Here is a 20,367-nt window from a genome sequence, read left to right as displayed (position 1 = left end):
GACTGTCAACAGTGACGTGAGTGCCAAGTCACCCTGTTAGTATTACCGGGTAACACACGATGCTAGGTTCGAGCGAAACAAATTTCGCTGATTATATAGTATGAAGTATTACAAGTTCTGCTGGGCAGCACACAAAACTAAGATAAATTATACCATACAAGAAATGTGAGTTCTTTTCGAAGCTAAGGGAAACTGGATACTCAAAAACTCGTATCTTGTTTCCACATTTCACCCTATTTGTACCAAAAACTCATATTATCAACACTCGGACCTAAAAATATCTGTGCATAATATATTATTTGCATACTTCTGATCCCTATATAGAAATTATGGTTTCGTGGATAAGCTTTTCGGTATGAGGTACCGAAACTAGGGACTTCTAAATCACTTTTTATAACAAAACCAATAGCAACCGGATAAGACCGTAAGATCGGCAAGAAAATCGGTATATGTATATATTGGAAGTGTTGCTGAACTAAGGCTCAGAAAGCTTAAAGTTTTAGTATTTTTTTCTTTCTTGTGATCGCCGCTTCCCGCTAGCAAAACCTAAAACACATTTGTCGTTTATTTTTGCTTTTGAGTTGTGTCATTTTCAAAGTTAACTAGTAAGGAGCATGTACTTACACATTTTCACTCGTAAATTATGCCAACACAAGCCGGATAGGTAATTTCTTGTGGGAATTACCTTTTAGCTTGACTCATGGAATGTCGCGAACTTTCGTTTTTTCTGAACGAAAAGGTAAGTCGCGTTTGCAGAGCAAATATGAGAAAGAAAATTACAAACAAACATTTTGCCACCGCAACAAATCAGTAAAAAAGAGTATTGTTACAGAGATGGGGTCGCGACATTAATTAACCCAGTCAGCGGGTAAATGTGTCGAGGTGAAGATAGGCCCAAATGCACATAGATATGATATGTATTATAGAGTGTTATGTAAGGTATATTTAATATTGTGAAAGTAAATAAACGGCTAAACACACATCATCATTCAGAATGGGTTATTTAAGGATCCAAAATTTTCGACAGCTACAAAAAATCAAAAATTTTTCCGGATGAAAATTTATATACACAAAATATCTTGTTTGAATGAGGAATTTATTTATTCCGAGTTTGAAGATTTGATTAGATAACATTGCAGTAAGCTCAGTGGAGATTAGCAAATATTGGCTGGAGGCAAAGATAATAAAAAATATGACAAAGCGCCCTTTTACTTCATAAATTGACATAGGAGAAAGATATAAGCTTCCTTATTTTGTATTTGCTGTATGTATGTACATGTATTAAACATATAAAAGTCAATTCGGCACCAGATCAGTAACTATTGCGTCTATCCAGTTTTTATAATAAGCCAACTTAGTAAAACCTCCCTTTGAAATAGAGCCGCAACCTTTTGTAATATAACTGGCAATACCAATAAGAACGTTTTTATAAACGGCCGGTCCACCATCGTCGCCATCACAAAAACCTCTTCCTTGAGGACTAAGCAGGCACAGTATGCTAGGGTTCAGCGTGCCGTCAGCTTTAGCGCATTCTTCGTCTTTTAGAGTTGTCAGCACTCGAGTATACAATAATTTATTAGAGAGGAGGCCACCTTCGTATATGCGACCCCAACCGGAAATAATAACCGATTCTCCTGCAGGCACGGCCCAAGTTGTAATCGCAACTGGTTTTATGACATCGGAGTAGTTGTATGGTGTTTTCAGTTCCAACAAAGCAATATCATTATCAAAACCATACAGAGGGTGTATGATAACAGTGGAAACTGCACGGCGCTCGCCGCCATCGGTGCGGCTCACAGTGCCGGCTTGTACACTTAGGATATCGTCATCAATGCTGTAAAAAATATGCACCCTTTATTATAGCAACTGCTTTTGCTTAAATATTGTTAAATCTTACTTGTAGACACAATGTGCTGCAGTGACCACAAATTTTTGTGTTATCAACGCGCCACCACAAATATGTTGGTTATTGACACGCACGGATACCTGATATGGGAATTGTCCTGAGGCAGCAACTAGACCGTTGACTATACGAGGACTCGGCCTGAGTTCTGCGGAGACATTCTCATTTTGCGTGGCTTCAACCACCAAACAACAAGCGACAAGGAGCTTTATAAAGAAGCTTTGGTAATCCATACTGAGAAAAGTAAACTGAATCGTTCAATGCTTCGACACGTTTTATATAGAACCACGATTTCCAGACACATGTCAAGTAACGTGCTTAGAAAAGGTCATTAAAAAGTGATTAGAATATTGCTTGGAAAATCTAGCAATTAATGGCTTTGATGCTCTCGCAACATGTTGGACAGAGTATAATAGTTTTGTTCACCTAATATATGCAGAGCTATATATATCAAACCGATCGGCATGAAGAGATGAGATGAGAGTCGGCACCTATTTTTGTTCCGTTCCGTTGATATGTCCTACGTCTTTAGCTATTTACTACGAATTCTGATAGAACCCAGTATTCTGTTGCATCCGAACTGAGATCTACCTTACTGTTTTATCTTTGAGCCTACTTTGTTTTGAAAATGTGTTAAAGTTTTATATATTTTTTTCATGTACTGCGATAGGAGATGTCAAGTGACAAAAAGCGCTTAAGTTACTCTTTAATTTCCACCCACACCTTGAGGTATAAGGAGAGATTCAAGTACGAGAGGTTGTTCGGTGTTGCCAAATAAGTATCAGAATTATGTTTAACCATTTAGGAATAAGTTAAGGCGTTAATGAGTAATAAAGTCCGCTGCCCTTACCGTAAGGAGGATACCGTAAGGATCTATTCCAAGAAAGCAACATACTATAAGGTTAAAATTTTGGGGAACTTATTCGGATGTAATGTCGAGACGATTGATACAATGATAACCGCCTGGTTCAAGAGAAGGCATAACATTGCACGTTTTGCGTTTTTTCCAATCCTCAATGCATTTAAAAATAAATTTTTTGTGGAGTTTTTCTCCTCAATCATAACATAGCGTCGTCCATTTATCAGCCTCTTCAGTTCTGGGAACAAAAAACAAATCACAGGGGGCTAGGTCTAGGGAACACGGTGGCTGTGGCAACATTAATGCGTTGTTTTTGTACAAATATTCTCGCACAACGAACCATGAGAGGAACGTTACCATGGTGCAAAACCATTTTTTGCTCTTCCACAAATCAGGGCATTTATGGCGAATTGATTCGCACAAATTGCTCATAACTTGCAGATAATATTCTTGAATGGTTGGACGACCCTATGGAAAGAACTCATGATGCACGACGCCCTGTTTTTTAACGTTCTCGTTTATATATTCATCGGAACTCCCATATGTCACTGTAAATATTCGGAATGTGTCCGCGCATTTAATATTGCCTTTCTTACAAATTTTATACAGATTCTTTAAACCATTTTTTGGAACAAGCAAAAATTGAAGTATAACATATGAATATAAATCGAATTCACATAGCACGCGACAACTTAAAATTCGCAATATTTTTTGTAGAGACCTCGTACAGAGATCCTTCTGCACTTTATTGTACGTGGACTGTTGCGCCAGGCAGACACAGTTATAGATAAAAGAGAAGAGCTTGGAGAAATTAATTTCTGATAGTAACTTTAATGAGCGAACTTGAGTTCATTCGGCAACAACGATGTATCCAACACAAACAACTTTACCTAAACTAGTATAGAATATTTATTTGTGGAAAACTTTTTCATAAGATCTTCTATTTCAAAGGACTATGGAACTTGTGTCGCTGAATTTGGTTTGTCGCTAAATTTGGTCCAAAATATTATGATTTTTTCGTAACTAATCGGAATATGTTAGATTGGTCTGCTGTCGATTCTTATAAACTTTTTAGTAGAGAAAAAATAAGGGTTATATTGAGTTTACAAGAGAGAGTTTCAGCACTAATACCATAGTCTAAAATGTTTATACAAAAATTGCTTGTTACATATTTGGTTTTTGTAAATAACCTTAGGAGAAAATTCGTCTAAAAATAAAATCGTTTATTTCGCACCAACATAAAATTCGGCAACACAGATTTCGTAAAAGTATTTTGAGCTAGTAAATAAGCTAATTTCAAAAATGGAGTAGGACAGGAGCGGGCTTAATGGACATAAAAAAACTACAGAGTTCACTTTTAAGCTAAAACTGTGGCCTATTTCGCTAAGCTAAGTTAAGCGCCAGCTTAAGTTTAAGCTTAGATCAATAAACCTTACTGAAGAAAAATAAACATTTATCGCTTTCGAAATTTCATTTAATATTTGCTGTATGTAAAACATTTAGAAGTTATTTCGGCACCTAACCATGAATTATTGCTTGTATCCAATTTTTATAATAAGATACATTAGTAAAACCTCCTTTTGCAATAGAGCCGCAACCCTTTGTAATATAACTGGCAATGCCAATTAGTATGTTTTTATAAACGGCAGGACCACCATCGTCGCCCTCACAAAAACCTCTTGATTGCGGACTATTAAGGCACAGAATGCTGGGGTTCAGTGTACCGTCAGCTTTAGCACATTCTTCATTGTTCAGAGTTGTCAATGATCTAGTATACAACAATTGATCAGCGAGTGGACCACCTTCGTATATGCGACCCCAACCGGAAATAACAACCGATTCTCCTGCAGGTACATCCCAAGAAGCAATTCCTATTGGTTTTATAACATCGGAGTAGAAGAATGGTGTTTTCAGCTCCAACAAAGCAATATCATTATCGAAACCATATTGGGGGTGTATGATAACAGTGGAAACTGCGCGGAAGTCGCCGCTGTTGGTGCGACCCACTGTGCCGGCTTGTACGCCTAGGACATCGTCATCAATGCTGCAAAAAATATTTATGTGTTTGCTTATGTTTGCTCACTCGACTTTTAAAATGCAAGTCTTACTTGTAGACACAATGTGCTGCGGTTAGCACAAAGTTTTGAGCCACCAATGCGCCTCCACAAATATGTTGATCATTGATACGCACGGATACCTGATATGGGAATTGTCCTACGGCGGCTTTCTGACCGTTGACTATACGAGGACTCGGTCTGAGTTCTGCAGAGACATCTTCATTTTGCGTGGCCTTTGCCACCAAACAAAAGGCTATAAAGAACTTTACAAAGACACTCCGATAAACCATGCTGAGCTAAGTAAATTGAAATGCTCATTGATTGAGCATGGCTTATATAGAGAAACAATTACAAAACGTGTTTAGAATTCGGTGAAACGTGCCGAGAAAGGGTCATTAAAAAGTGATTAGAACTGCAAATCTAGCAGTTAATGGTTTCAAACTCCGTTGCACAAAGTATAGTAACTTTTTTAATTTAACTAAGACAACGAAAGTTATTCAACACTAGATGTGGTGTTAAATGTATATAAGAGAAAAAAGCAATTCCCCTGTGCCTTTAATTATTAAGAATTTTAAGAGAACCAATACACAACTGCACATGAATTTGGATCTATCTTGGTTCTTTATCTTTGAGACAACTTTATTATTTTGCTACTTATAAAACCTGGAGGACTAAAACAAGCAACAAAGTTGACGATAATGGTTAGAGTTACTTCAATTTTGAAAAAGTTTTCGCAAAAATTTCTGTTTAGGATTTTATATACATATATACTCGTTATTTGTATTTTTAGCAGCAAGCATTTTAGGTCAGTTTCTATTGGTACAGACGATGTTGCTCGAATTCAACATTCTGATTATAAACTGTAGTCCAAAGGATTCGAATCTTGAAACCAGGAATATTGCTTTCAACCCAATGCTGGGTGCTGTTGACTTATATGTCGTAGCAGAGTCTTATTGGAAGATGCAATGATCACCATCGAATAGGGAATTGGAATTGTTTTACCATGCATTCTGGTACACTTGGTTCTAGCTTTATCCGCATATTAACAAAACTCACGAGGTGTAATGACTTTACAGGAGACTCGCCAAAAACACAACGTGGACACTTTTTAGAGCTCTTGTAATTAAAATTTCTGCCTCTTTGGAAGTTTTTACGGAAATCTTGCTGTTTCTCTTACAAAAATATTGAACATTTGTTATAAATGATATTTTCAGAGCCGTTTACAGTTGAGCTCAATTTGCTTCAAGCACGTTGTCAAAAGACGGTAGGTTTTCATGTGTGGACGATGTAGAATAAGTATTGACAGTGATCTGTCCATTTCCATTTCGTTTATGTAATAAAAATGTCTTGTTTTCTAAGGAGATTTCTGCGAATGCGTTCTCGAATTGTTATTAAGAATGCATTAGTTCGAACTTTGCAAAGACGACCACATTTAATTTTTTCTTCACATTGTAGATTTTGTAACAGAATTTATGGAAAGACTGTACGGTATAAGGTCAGTGGCGGATTCAGAAGGGGGGTGGGGAAATGGGGAACAAAATTCAACCGCTCAACCGTTAAAGTTCTGACAAAAACTAGTAACTAGAGAAATAAGGAAGCATGTGGAAAAGCAACGATACTCAACACAGCCCTCATAACTTCATAAATTAAGACTTCACTTTCCACAGTATCTAATATATTGAAAAAGAAGTAATCCCGTATTCCACCTCGGTGAAATATCTTGGTATGTCGTTGGATGCAAAGTTGAATTGGAACGAGCATATACAAAAAAAAGCTTCAGAACTAAAACGAAAATCCCACAAAATAAACTGGTTGATCGGCAAGAAATCACCCTTAACAACATCAAATAAACTCCTAGTCTACAATCAACCTTTGAAACCTATTTGGACATATGGAATTCAACTATGGGGACGCGCTGCACCGTTATACATCGAAGCGGTTCAAAGATTCCAAAACAAAGTTCTGCGAAAAATGGTAAATGCCCCGCGGTACATACGCAATTCGGACCTGCATCGTGATCTTCATTTAAAAATGGTTCGGGAAATCATTCGCAAAACAGCATCGAAACATGCGAAAAGATTACAAAATCATGCAAACAGTGAAGCCCGAAAACTAAGAGAGACTAGAAATAGCAGGCGCAGACTGAAAAGAACAAGATTATAAGGAGGCTCAAAGGTGAACTTGATCACTGGCAGTGCCTTTGGGTGCAGAGCAAAAATCAAAACAAATACTGCATTGAAAACGTTGAAGAACTGCAATGTGGACCTATATCTCATAATTCGTAGTTTTCTTCGCGTGTGCACATTTCTTATCACGAATGCGAGCTCCTAACGCTATTTTTCGACATTTCGCCGCATGAAAACGTGACTAAGGACGAACATGCTTCAAGATACATACTTATATTGAATGGCCGGGCGTTGCTGCACACGCATCATGACATTGAAGCCACTACAGAAGAAGTTCTCGAAAGATTCTCAAAACTTGGCCCACATCGCTTTGTTTTGTGAAATTTTTCAATTCAACACACGAACTGCTTATATCTACATTGCAAAAAAGTATGTACCCGCACGTCTACGATTTATAATGTGCTTTTTTCAATTTAGTAGGATTTGATATTAGAAGGTCGATTTGAAATTTTTGATATTAAACTGTATAAAGACTACTATATTTAATATAATAATCTTCATGTTTCAAGTAAATGCTTACTAAACAATCACTCAGTCCACTTTCACAGTTGAAATGAGTCCCAGTAGATTAAGCTAAGTGAGGAACTAGATTTGGTTTATTTTTGTTATTAAATTAAATGAACCCTGCTAAAAAGGAAAAAAAATAAGCTCCTTCTGAAATTTCATTTTATATTTGCGGTTTGTAAATGACAAAATATCAATCATCTAAACTATAAGCAGCTATTATTGCTTGTATCCAAATTCTATAGTAAGACGCTTTAGTAAAGCCACCTTTCGTAGTCGTGCCACAAGCATTTGCCTTATAACTGGCAATGCCTATTAGAATGTTTCTATAAACAACTGGACCACCATCGTCGCCATCACAAAAACCTTTTCCTTGAGGACTGAGGAGGCATAATTCGGAAGGATTAGACGCCCCGTCAGCTGTAGTACAGTCTTCATTCTTCAGAGTTGTCAGTGATCTGCTATACAATAATTTAGTAGATAGCGGACCACCTTCGTACACGCGACCCCAACCGGAAATGATTACTGATGTTCCAGCCGGTACATCTGAACTAGCAATTGCTATTCCTTTAATAACATCGGAGTAGTCGAATGGTGTTGCCAACTGCAGCAAAGCAATATCATTATCGAAACCATACCTAGGGTGTATGATAGCATTAGAAACAGCGCGGTACACCCCGCCATCGGTGCGACTCACAGTGCCGGCTTGTACACCTAGGAATTTTTCATCAACACTGGAAAAAATATATGTGGTTTTTTGTTATCCTTCCTATATTGTTTAATAAAGTTCAAGTCATACTTGTCAACACAATGTGCCGCCGTAAGCACAAATGTTGGAGTAAGCAACGCGCCACCACAAACATGTTGCTTATTTACACGCACGGATACCTGATATGGGAATTGTCCTGTGGCAGCTGTTAGGCCGTTTAATATGCGGGGACTCGGTCTGATTTCCGCGGAGACATCTTCGTTTTGTGTGGCCTCTGCGACTAAGCAAAAGGCTATGAAGAGTTTTATACAGAAGCTTCGATAGTCCATACTAAGGAAAGTGAAACGCATCGCTCATAATTAAGCACGGCTTATATAGAGCCCAGATTTCAAGACACGTGGCGTGTTTGGTGAAAGCCGGAAAGGGTCATTAAAAAGTGATTAGAATATTGTTAAGCAAGTTTAGAAATTAATGATTTCTTACTCCCACAATATATTGCTACAGTGTATTACAGTTTAGTTCACCTAATGATTGTTGGCAGTAGCACCTAAAATTAGTAGCGTTAGATATGGAATGTATATAATGCTGATCGGTATGTTGAGACTTAGGAGTACATGTGTGGTTTTATTTACTTGGAGGTATAAAACTCCTTATGTTTCTCTAAAATCAATGTGAGGCTGCGAGCAAGGAGTGGTACCTAAGGCTTATTCTATAGAGAAAGTTGTTGTATAAGCCATGCATTGAAGAGAAAATTAGGAAAGCTTTGGTTGTCTCTTATAACTGTGGAAATGCTTTTGGAAATTGGTATAACATCTCATTAAGTGCTGTGTTTTGGTTCCCTGAAACCCTAACTACGACAATATTGTTTTATAAACTTGTAGTCTAAGGGCATGTGTTTTGTTGCGAAGGACTCTAATAGAGTCAGGAAATCTGTGTATATGAAAAGTCCGAAACTTGGTCAATTAAACTAATGCATCAGGGAGCCTGCTTTGCGCACATATCTATGAGGCTGATATGACTTAGGCAAAGTGCCAGGAGAAGAGGCAATTCAGCGCTCCGTCGAAGTGTCTGATTCTTCATCGATAGCATCAAATTTGGTATTCCATTTCTTTGATTATCTACTTAAAATCAGCGGTAACTACATCGGTAACTACAAAGACAAAAAGCTTACTAGAGAAGGCGGTGTTGCGTCCATTTTATCGGGGTGGAAAAAACACCCCTTGTTCTCTTGCATTTTAGTGCTGAATATGATTATGTGCCTGCGAGATATGTCTGGTTTTTGAACTATTTTCTCTTAGCAAAGCTTCATGTCAGCTCATATGTAGGCGTTCGGTTTGGACACTGTCCAATAAATCTTTCCGAACGTTAATTGCGAAAATTGAATGAGATGGGGTTATAATATTTACGCAATTTTCTCTCTACTTCTCATCTTTAGCCGGGTTCACATTGAAACAAAATCTTGTTAGACATAATTTCGGCTAACTAAATGAATTAGGCTTAAAGCTTTTCGCCAATTTATGAGAATCTTTTGATATAAATCTAGGAGTTTTGGATATTAAAAAAGACTAGCTTTCGCCGCTGTCAAGTATATTGCCTTTGATGCGAGGTTCAGTCCTTCTAAGCTATCCTTATCTTGAAGGCAATTATAAACCCGTCTCATGATCTCTTATTAATTGCGAAGAACTCTATACTTATAGTAAAAGATAGAGCAGTTTAGAAAAATTAAATATGTGATGCCAAGGAAAGATGGATTGATTGCTTTGGCATAACTAAATATTCTTTCTAGATTTTTCGAGAGATACGTCAGCAAGTGCTGATCTATTTGGGTCTGCTAAATAGGATTGTAGTAACTTCAAAGGAAGCCATGGGTTATTTTTGAAAATCCTTCTCATATAATCTTTCTTTCAAAAGAATAAGAGCTTTTTATCGCATAGTGCTATTAGAAGGTGATTATTCAAAGAAAAGGCTTTATAGTCAGATATATCAGATTTTTCTCGAACATCTCTCTTAATCATTTTCCTGATGGGTCAAATGTAGATTAGACTGAATACCGTTAGAATAAGCGACGCTCAGCACCAGATAAGTCTTAAGTTAATTAGATTAAACCTCGTTGAATATAAGAAAAATAAACTTTTTGCGCTTTGAAAATATATATTTAATATTTGCTTTTTGGAAATGCATAAAACATACTATACAGCGCTTAGCCATAAATAACGCCTTGTATCCAATACTTATAGTAAGACGCTTTAGTAAAACCACCGTACGAAATAGTGCCACAAGCATTTGCATTATAACTGGCAATACCAATTAGAACGTTTCTATAAACAACTGGACCACCATCGTCGCCACCACAAAAACCATTACCCTGAGGAGTAGTAAGGCATAGTATGGCGGGGTTAGCTAAACCATCAGCTCCAACGCAGTAATCATTACTCTCAGTTGTCAGTGCTCTGCTATACAATAATTTAGTAGATAGCGGACTACCTTCAGATATGCGACCCCAACCGGAAATGATAACCGATTCTCCTGGCGGTGCATCCCAATCAGCAACTCTTATTGGTTGTATATAATAGGACAAGTCGAATGGTGTTTCCAGCTGCAGCAAAGCTATATCGTTATCGAAATCATACTGAGGATATACAATAACATGACAAACTGGACGAGACTGCCCGCCAGCAGTGCGGCTCAGGGTGCCAGCTTGTACACTTAAGAAGGTCTGACTAATGCTGAAAGAAATATATATGTTTTTTTATTATCCTTTCTATACTGTTGAATGAAGCTCAAGTCGTACTTGTAGACACAATGTGCTGCGGTAAGCACAAAGTTTGGAGACACCAATACGCCACCACAAATATGCTCCCAATTAAGACGCACGGATACCTGATATGGGAATTGTCCTGGGGCAGCAACTTGACCGTTTAATATGCGAAGACTCGGTTTGTGTTCCGCGGAGCCATCGTCATTTTGCGTGGTCTTTGCCACCAAACAAAAGACTATAAAAAACTTTGCAAAGAAGCTACGATAATCCATACTGAGAAGAGTGTAATGAATCGGTTACTGATTAAGCGCGGCTTATATAGTCCTAAAATTTTAAGACACGTTTCAAGTTCAGTAAAACGTGCCGAGAAAAGGCCATTAAAAAGTGATTAGAATAGAGTTGAAATCTAAAAATTAATGATTTTTCTACTCTGGGAAAACGTGGGATAGAATACTGTAGTTTTTTTTTGCCATAACGGTTGTTTTTAGCGTCTCAAAAAACAAATGTTATGCCAAAACAAAAAAATTTTAAATTCAACTCTATTCTAATCACTTTTTAATGACCTTTTCTCGGCCCGTTTCACTGTTTGAGCTAGATACAAGTAGATTAATACTTAAAAATCAACCTGACCTGGAAGGAGAATTTGGAATATATAGTAAACCTGACACGAGAAATATTTTGCAGATATCAAAATCAAATGGAGTGCAATTTTCGGTCCTTATAAGAAGAAAATAAGTGCTAAACAATAATTTCCGTAAAAAGTTTGCAACTATTGTATCTTGTTTGTATATCAAATATTAATTAATAGAAAAAGTCTTTTCGTATTTTGTCAATAGATGTCCTTGCAGTCGTATATCTCCAGTGCTACCAATCACATTGTGTCATACCATATAGTGTTGGAAAGGTGAGATTTTAAGCTTCATTTAACAAAAAATAAAAATCGGGGAAGTTGAAAAAGATTTGCAACTTTTCAAAAATGAATGAAAATAATGAAGAAATTTGCTATACTATATTTCGAAATTATTGTATAAAAAAGAGAAGAATGCCACGCAAGCCAATAATAAAATTTGTGAAGTTTACTAAGACGATGCTGTGTCAGTTCGTGCAGCACAATAATGGTTCGCTTGCTTCCGTTCTGGAAATTTCGATGTGAAAGATGCACCTCGCTCTGGTCGAGCTATCGTTGAAAAAGTCGATGGATGAAATTATGAAAAAGATTGACCAGAACCATCACATAAGCAGCCATGACATTGCTAAGGAACTAAGCATTCATCATAAAACAGTTTTGAACCATTTGAAAAAAGCTGGCTACAAAAAGAAGCTCCATGTTTGGGTACCATATGAATTCTCTATGAAAAATTTAATGGACCGGATTAACATCTGCGATTCTTTGCTGCAGTGAAATGAAATCGAACCATTTCTGAAGCGAATGGTAACAAAAGACGAAAAGTGGATCAAATACGACAATAATGTGCGAAAAAGTTCATAGTCCAAGCGTGGTGAAGCTTAGCAAATGGTCGCAAAGCCAAGATTGACGCCTCGAAAAGTTGTTCTGAGTTTTTGGTGAGGTTGGAAAGGAGTAATCATCAGCCTAGTCGAACGATTGTTTCTATATTTTACTGTCAACAACTGATGAGATTGAAGCAAGCCAGCGAAAAAAAGGCCAAAACTGACCAACAGAAAGGGCTTCGTCTTCCATCAGGACAGCGCTAGACCACACATGACTCGAAAAAAATGGGATAGCTTGGCTGGGAAGGACTTTTTTCACTACTCAATAGTAAATTCTTATGAACTGAGTTTGGTGAGAATAGATGCTTCCAATTGAAATGGTAGTGTACCATGTTAGGCATTCGAAATCCACATTATTGGACTGCTGATGGGTTAGGTAAGTAGTTGGCGGTAGTTTATATAAATATCTAAGATAATATGTATTCGTAGTTGAACTAAGAGCAGTAAAAATGCTTTGAAAACATGAAGGTATCGCTGAAGAATAAGCGCTGAGATTTAAATATTCTCTGATGACTTCACCATTTAACTGAATTGAATGGGAGGGGTTATGATTTGATTAAACTATAGCCAATGCAGGCGGAATTCGACGACTCAAGGGCTCTTACTGACTTTTCGAGGTGTCACGATGTTCTTTTCTATAAGTATTCCTTGTTTCAATAAGAAGCTTCTAGGGAAACACTAAACGATTGCAGCGGCCTATTTTAACTAAATGTCAAGTTTACCGATATTGCAGTGAGCAGCGACTGGTTGAGTTAACAAGCAGTTTTAGGTTCGAGCCAAAGTATATCACAATTTTGACCAGGAAAAGCTGCTTGGTCTAAGAAATGAAAACCCGTTTTTTTTGAGAACTTTATTGAAGACGGAGTTGGCGTCTCCGCCTAAGCGGAGACAGAAGCATTTAAAGATCAAGAGAAAGCATGAAATATAGAGATGGTTTCAGAAAATCGACGTCGCCGAATCGGTCTTGAAGTATCAGAATGACCTTAAGATTTATGAAGTGCACATAATATTTTCAACTTCATTTATAGACCAGTGCAGAAACCTTTGATAATGCCAAAAAGTGAAAAAACCATAATGGGCCGATTGGAAAAGGCAGATAACCGACATGAGATTGCTTACAAATTAACTTTCGACTTCTTCTATACTCATGAAGAATGCTTAATAATCCTAACAAAATTTCCTAAGCGAAACAATGCAACAGTTAGACTTATTTTCAAGAGAAACCCATTTTTATGCGGCTCGTAATGGTGTCGCTCTCACATTTACGGCCTCTTATTAAATTCAAAAAATTGCACAAGGTCACCGAAAATATAATCTGTTATTTCCTAGAAACCAAAATTTGACGACAACGAAGTAAGAATTTTGTATGGAAAAATAATGTCAATAATGATTTTAATGAGAGGAGTTTTTTCTTATTTTTTCCAATAATGACGAGTAGTCTCATTTAGATATTTTTCTCCACTTCAGAGTATCCCTATTCAGTATAATACCACTACCTGCCTAGGTTCGTGAAAAAAGACAGATACCATATATACAAAATCAATCACATTGTCTTGGTCGTTTGCTCCCTTCCACTTTTCGACCATTTCATATTAAGGACTAGAAATAAAAGTTGTAAGCAAAGGTGTTGATTATAGTTGAACTTTATTGTTTATAAACTTGTGATTGTTACAAACTGCTTTTAAAAAGAGTTTGCAACTAACCACTTACGATAATAGGATATCTTGGAGTAGCCGTCTGGTGAAGCAGAACCACAGCCATCGGAATAATAACTTGCGATGCCAATCAATACGCCTTTGTGTACGGCTGGACCACCATCATCACCATCACAGAAGCCATTATTTCTAACCTTTGAAAGACATTGTATGCCTTTATTGACGGGACCGGCTACACGAGCACACTGTTCATCACTTAAAACAGTCAAACTGCGACTATACTGTAATATTTCGGGGAGTGCACCGCCATCTCGCACGCGACCCCAACCAGTAATGGTCACCTCTTCGCCAGCCGGTGCTTCATTTACAGCCAGTGAAATTGGTAGTATGACATCGGAGTAGTCGAGTTTAGTACTTAACGCCAGCACAGCAATGTCATTGTCGTAATTGTAGTCGGGATGCGGAATTATTTTCGATACTGCAACAACAGTACCGGTTGCGGTGAGATTTACCGTACCGGCTTGTACAGTAAGGAATTGTTCCGGAATACTGAAAAAAATATATAAGTATATATTTCATGTATGAGAGGACCTTTTCAGGGTTGAATGCATGTATTTTACCTGACTACACAGTGTGCTGCAGTTACAACAGAATTTTGAGAAATCAAAGCTCCACCGCAAATATGTTTTCCGCTTACACGTATGGATACCTGATAAGGAAATTGACCCGCAACAGCTTTAGTACCGCTAACGATACGTATACTTGGCACTTGGATGGACTCGGCCACCAAACAAACCAGTACAAACAACTTGATGTAGAAACTTGGAAACTCCATATTGACTATGATGTTTGATTGCCAGACCTTACGCTTTATATATGCTTACAAAGTATGGCAAAACGTCTCGAAAAAAGCTCATTAGGAAGTGATTAGCCGGTTCTTACACAGGTGTGGTCTGAGAGAAAGACTTATCAATGTCTACAAATGTCTAGGTAATTAGTCTGTTAGCTTATCGGGAAAGTAATGAGCTTCGATTTGCACATAATCACCATGGGGAAGTGATCGTATACAATGTATGGTAGACATTAGTTAAAAATGTACATGTATAGATAAGTCCCGCTGAGGCTGGTTGTGTTTAACTTTCAACATTAGCCAGAAATTACTCAAGCCCTTGATTTTGTCGTTCAGTTGCTTTGTTTATTGTCATCTTGAAATCTATATTATTTATGTTATATCACAGTCGGGAAAGACATGCAATCACTTTAAACGTTTACAGACAGATTTTTTAAGAGAAACGAAGGTAGACCATGAAATATGGTCGAATACGCTGGTAACGTTACCCATGTATACGAACAAGCATGCTCGCAGGGCAAACAAATCGACCAATCGTGCTCCGTACTAGATAACCTCCGAGATACAGGGCTCGCTAGAAAAAGGGGCCTTCCTGGATATCTAAGGTGCCTTTGACAACAGGTCTCACACGAGCGTAGATTAGATTAGATTGATAAATGAGGAATTGTGCCCTCTCCTAAATCACAAGGACTCATTTAGCCCCAGCACATTGATGAAGTCCAATATTCTACCGGGTGCCAGTGAGGCGAAGCGATCCCTATCCGGAAACATGAATCCAAGGGCTTTAATCCTGGTCTATAGACTGCTGTGCAGTCGATTAGCAGGTGTTCCGGTGTTTCAGGCTCCTGTCATAGAGCCGGTAGTTAACGCAAGAGGATAGGCCCATGTTATATGAATGCCTATTCAGCTTGCAGTGGCCGGTATAAAATACTACTGGCCTGAGTTTATCCCTGGGGAGGTTAATTACAACTTTAAACCTGCTCATATTGTACCCCTCAATTAACAATTTGCTATGTCGCATACCATGCAGTCGTTACCAGTGCTTTTCTCTGCCCACTCCTTCTTCCTTGCGGAGTAGCTCCTTTAAGATATGGGGACCCACCCCGGTAAAGGGTTCGGGTCCTACCATATTGGTGGAGGCTGCGAAGCGAGCGTACTCATCAGCCAGACGAGCGTAGCGAAAGCACTGAAGAACAGAAGGTCTCTGCCTGGCCTCAGGAACCTAACACTAGGGGGCAGAGACTCGATAATAATTTGGTATTACGCTGGATTCCACTCTGCGGAAACAGCATGTGGAAGCTATAAAGGCACTTAATGTCTGCAATCAGCTTGCTGATAGATCTTGGTGTTGCAAGCCAAGGATTGTCAGATGGTTGTGCACCATAATCGTGCGACCGTTTATCACATATGGAGCAGTGGCTTGGGCTCCGAAAGTATCGCAGACTTCGGTAGGGCTTCAACTAGCGAAGCTGCAACGTCCCGCTTGCGTCTGTGTATTGGATGCTATGCGCACATGTCCAACAGCGGCACTTGAAGTCCTGCTGGTACTCACCCTGCTACACTTAGTAACAGCCAAGCCGACAAACACACTCTGCTTCAAATGACAGCAGAAGGTAATCTCTTCCTAACGATCTAAGTGGAGAAATGACACTGGTTGCTAGCAGAGGCTTTGCTATTAGTCGGTGTGTAAAGTTAAACCTCCAACGCAACTATCGCAATGAACCTATAGTTATTCTAAGCGATAGTCAAGGGACACTCAATACGAGATCAAATCGCTATAGGTACAGGTGTGTATAGAGCAAAGGAGCTGCTCCGCAATGAGGAAGCAGTGCGTAAAGAGAAGCCTTGGCAACAAATCCTACGCATGCACCATGCCAAGACGCTAATGGGCGGTTACAACCTTAAAAAGTTTAAATATGTAATCAACCTCCCAAGGGCCAAACTTAGGCTACTTGTCGCCTCCTACGCTGGCCATTGTAAGCCCAAAAAGCATGGTTCTGGCTTCTTGTGCGAATTGCCGGCTCTGTGACTTGGAGTCTGAAACTCTAGAACACTTGCTATTAGACTGCATAGCATTCTGTAGGCGCAGGATAAAGGTCGTTGTTTCCAAATGGGATCACATCATCTCAATAGCACCTAGCAGTATATTAGGGCACAATAGACCCTAGGTCGCGGTGCAATCTTCATTTACTTACTTAGTCTAATCTAATCTAATAACACACACCATTATGTCAACAACCCAACAATTTTACTCTAATTCCAACCAACCAATTGGAGAGGCGAAACCATCCGAGTCATGAAAGGCAAAACAGTTTTTTAGGCGGCGCATAGCAATATAGTCTCTTTAACTTTGGAAAGTGAGTCAGATAAATCAAATGTTCAAGAATGAGAACTAAAATCATGACTTATGCGGTGGAAAGTTCCTTTAGCTCATAATTTGATACACAAGATTTTAATAGTAACAAACTAAAGTGCCTCGAAAAGCAAGCTTGAATAATAAATTCATATTTAGGCAATAGAAAATAACTGCAAACTGCTTACATTCCAGATTTTTACCAAGAACATTATGCCTACCATTTTTCTGCGACTAGTAAGTGTATGTGGATTTATAAGTTTTAAATGACAATTATATGACGGTAGACTTAACCTAGAATCCCCTCGGAGTGCCTTAAGGCAAAAGTAAAAATTTGAACCGACTCCAACTTGTCGGAATGGATTTAATAACTATGAGCTTTATTCCAATATAGGGCTAACTAAAGTTATAAAAAGGATTTTAGCAACATACGGATCAAATTCTTAAACCAAATAATACGGAGAACTACGAATCTTTTGCTTTGAAATCCATTGTATCGATAAGAAGACTAAAATTAAGCTTAGCGTCCAAAGGGGTTCCTAGATCAGCAAAGTTTAAAACTTGCTCAAAACTCAGTACTATTATATTAGACAAGAGCTATTTTTAAATTGATTAACGGTTAAACACAGAAACATTTTAGACAGTGAGGCAGGCATTGAAAAATAATTAAGGATGATGTTATAAAATGAGTTAAGAGCATAAATCGGAAGAAATATTATTTACAAACAAATTTTAAAATTTTTACTTATCGGTATGTTAAAATTATACGTACAAAAATTTAGAAGAGGAAAGTGAATACAATAAACCTAGGTTCGATATAGCAATTTTCAAATAATCGCAACCAAAAGTCAAATGATTTACTTGATAGGATATTTAGGAAATTAAATTATTTCATAGATGATTATATAAAGATAATACATTTATTTGTTATTAATTAATTTCTATTGAGTCGCCGTGACAATCTACTTACTATCCAAGGCAGGAGAACACTCGAGTGCAAAGTGAAAGAAAGTTATTGGACCATACCACTTTGATCTTAAAAATGTGTATTTAAGTTGTCTTCAACGGATTAAACACCAGTATCGAATTATTTCAAACAAACCTAAGGAAAATAAACTTGATTTCAGGACCGCCGATCCGGCTTTAAAACAACTTACAAGAGCACGATAAGAAGAGATAGATTTGTGGCACATAGTCTGTGTTCGGTCCATCTGCAAAAAAATATCGGTAGTTCACCCTAAGTAAGGATCGATTTCATCGTATTAGCTTTTTCGGTTGATTACATCGACCGCGTACTAAAAACGAACAGATACATTTTTTTCTTTAGATGGGTACAACTTTTTTTATGTTCTTGTGTAGTTTGAGCTCCTTATGTTAATTAATGTGTGTTAGACAGCTGTTTTTAACGACTCGAAACGTTTGTCAGGCAATTTTTACTATGAAAAAATTGAACAACAACTTTGCCTTAAGGTTTGTGTTTCCAATAGCATTACGGTTTGCAAATACTGTCGAAGTATTTTGGAGAGTCTACTTTATCACGACCTGAAATGTTTGAGCGACACAAAGCATTCAGTGAAGGTCTTGAAGCCATTAAAAACTTGCCTCATACGAATTGTTGCTCCATCTCTGTAAAAACTACATTAGAGTCGAGCAAAAATCAAGATGATTCTACTGGTGTTCTTGAATTACCATCGGGTGGCTCACTATGAAATCGTGCCACAGCGTCAAAAAGGAGTCGGTGAAGCAAAAAGTTGACAGTAAGAAACTGATACAAAAACTGATAAAGATCCTTCCTAGGCTCATAGAAAAGACATATGCAAATCCTTCATAAATTTTTCAACAACGTGTGAAGGATAAGAAATAAAAGTTGTATGCAAAAGTATTGTTTACACTTGAGCTTTATTGTTTATTAAGTTAAAATTGTTTCAAACTGGTACTGTAGGTACAGTATTTTCATCTAACCACTCACGGTAATAGGATACCTTGGTGTAGCCGTCTGGTGAAGCAGAGCCACAACCGTCGGAATAATAACTTGCGATGCCAATCAATACGCCTTTGTGAACAGCTGGACCACCATCATCACCATCACAGAAGCCATTACTTTTCTCTTTGGAAAGACATTGTATACCCGGATTAAGGGGACCGGCAATGCGAGCACATTGTTTATCACTTAAAACAGTCAAACTGCGACTATACCGTAATAGAAGGGAAGGTGTACCACCATTAGTTGTGCGACCCCAACCAGAAATGGTTACCTCTTCGCCAGCAGGTGCTTCCAGATTAGCCAAAGGTATTGGCCGTACGACATCGGAGTAGTTGAGAGGAGTACTTAACTCCAGCACAGCAATGTCATTATCGTAATAGTAGTCGGGATGTGGAGTTATTTTCGATACTTCAGAAACGATACCGGTATCGCTGATATTTATCGTACCGGCTTGTACAGAAAGGAATGATGACGGAATACTGAAAGAATAGTATATATATGATATGACCCTTTAGGGGTTAAATGTATGTATTTTACCTGACTACACAGTGTGCTGCCGTTACAACGAAACCTTGGGCAACCAAAGCTCCACCGCAAATATGTTTACCGTTCACACGTACGGATACCTGATAAGGAAATTGCCCCACTGCGGCTTGAGTACCGCTAACGATACGTGGACTTGGTACTTGTATGGACTCAGCCACCAAACAAACCAGTACAAACAACTTGATGTAGAAACTTTGGAATTCCATATTGACTTTGATATTCGACTGGTAGAACATAGGCTTTATATATGCTTACAAAGTATGGCAAAACGTCTCGAAAAAAGCTCATTAAGAAGTGATTAGTCGATTCTTACACAGGTGTGGTTTGAAACAAATTGTTATCAATGTCTACAAATGACTAAGTAATTAGTCTGTTAGCTTATCGGGAAAGTAATGAGCCTCAAGTTGCAGTGTGATGTGCGAGTAGACAAGTGACGGAGTCATTAGAATCACTATGGGGAAGTGATCTTATACAATATATGGTGTATGTACAAA

The 20,367-nt window shown here is 38.0% G+C and overlaps 7 protein-coding genes across 17 annotated transcripts in view; all 7 read right to left on the bottom strand.

Moving 5' to 3' along the window:
- Positions 1–20,367, bottom strand: part of LOC126759233 (potassium voltage-gated channel protein Shaker) — a 462,565-nt gene that overhangs the window by 177,720 nt on the left and 264,478 nt on the right. The gene's annotated exons all lie outside the window — the stretch shown is intronic.
- Positions 1,078–2,172, bottom strand: LOC126759238 (serine protease SP24D-like). Its single transcript, XM_050473959.1, has 2 exons — positions 1,898–2,172; positions 1,078–1,834 (listed from the first exon to the last, which is right to left on the bottom strand). Exons 1-2 carry the CDS (start codon positions 2,134–2,136, stop codon positions 1,297–1,299), a joined length of 777 nt encoding a protein of 258 aa, XP_050329916.1. The 5' UTR covers positions 2,137–2,172; the 3' UTR covers positions 1,078–1,296.
- LOC126759240 (serine protease SP24D-like) lies at positions 4,215–5,133 on the bottom strand. The gene is made up of 2 exons (XM_050473961.1): positions 4,871–5,133; positions 4,215–4,806 (listed from the first exon to the last, which is right to left on the bottom strand). The coding sequence occupies exons 1-2, from the start codon at positions 5,107–5,109 to the stop codon at positions 4,281–4,283; spliced, it is 765 nt and encodes a 254-aa protein (XP_050329918.1). The 5' UTR covers positions 5,110–5,133; the 3' UTR covers positions 4,215–4,280.
- Positions 7,655–8,558, bottom strand: LOC126759237 (serine protease SP24D-like). The gene is made up of 2 exons (XM_050473958.1): positions 8,309–8,558; positions 7,655–8,243 (listed from the first exon to the last, which is right to left on the bottom strand). The coding sequence occupies exons 1-2, from the start codon at positions 8,545–8,547 to the stop codon at positions 7,703–7,705; spliced, it is 780 nt and encodes a 259-aa protein (XP_050329915.1). The 5' UTR covers positions 8,548–8,558; the 3' UTR covers positions 7,655–7,702.
- On the bottom strand, positions 10,350–11,258 carry LOC126759239 (serine protease SP24D-like). The gene is made up of 2 exons (XM_050473960.1): positions 11,010–11,258; positions 10,350–10,944 (listed from the first exon to the last, which is right to left on the bottom strand). The coding sequence occupies exons 1-2, from the start codon at positions 11,246–11,248 to the stop codon at positions 10,419–10,421; spliced, it is 765 nt and encodes a 254-aa protein (XP_050329917.1). The 5' UTR covers positions 11,249–11,258; the 3' UTR covers positions 10,350–10,418.
- Positions 14,113–15,003, bottom strand: LOC126759241 (serine protease SP24D-like). Its single transcript, XM_050473963.1, has 2 exons — positions 14,761–15,003; positions 14,113–14,689 (listed from the first exon to the last, which is right to left on the bottom strand). The coding sequence occupies exons 1-2, from the start codon at positions 14,973–14,975 to the stop codon at positions 14,167–14,169; spliced, it is 738 nt and encodes a 245-aa protein (XP_050329920.1). The 5' UTR covers positions 14,976–15,003; the 3' UTR covers positions 14,113–14,166.
- On the bottom strand, positions 19,224–20,110 carry LOC126759236 (serine protease SP24D-like). The gene is made up of 2 exons (XM_050473956.1): positions 19,865–20,110; positions 19,224–19,806 (listed from the first exon to the last, which is right to left on the bottom strand). The coding sequence occupies exons 1-2, from the start codon at positions 20,107–20,109 to the stop codon at positions 19,269–19,271; spliced, it is 783 nt and encodes a 260-aa protein (XP_050329913.1). The 5' UTR covers position 20,110; the 3' UTR covers positions 19,224–19,268.

Source organism: Bactrocera neohumeralis, chromosome 5 (assembly GCF_024586455.1).
Source record: "Bactrocera neohumeralis isolate Rockhampton chromosome 5, APGP_CSIRO_Bneo_wtdbg2-racon-allhic-juicebox.fasta_v2, whole genome shotgun sequence".
In the NCBI taxonomy this organism is placed as follows: domain Eukaryota; kingdom Metazoa; phylum Arthropoda; class Insecta; order Diptera; family Tephritidae; genus Bactrocera; species Bactrocera neohumeralis.
Note: the sequence above shows the minus strand (reverse complement) of the source record. Positions and strands in the feature narration are given on the sequence as shown.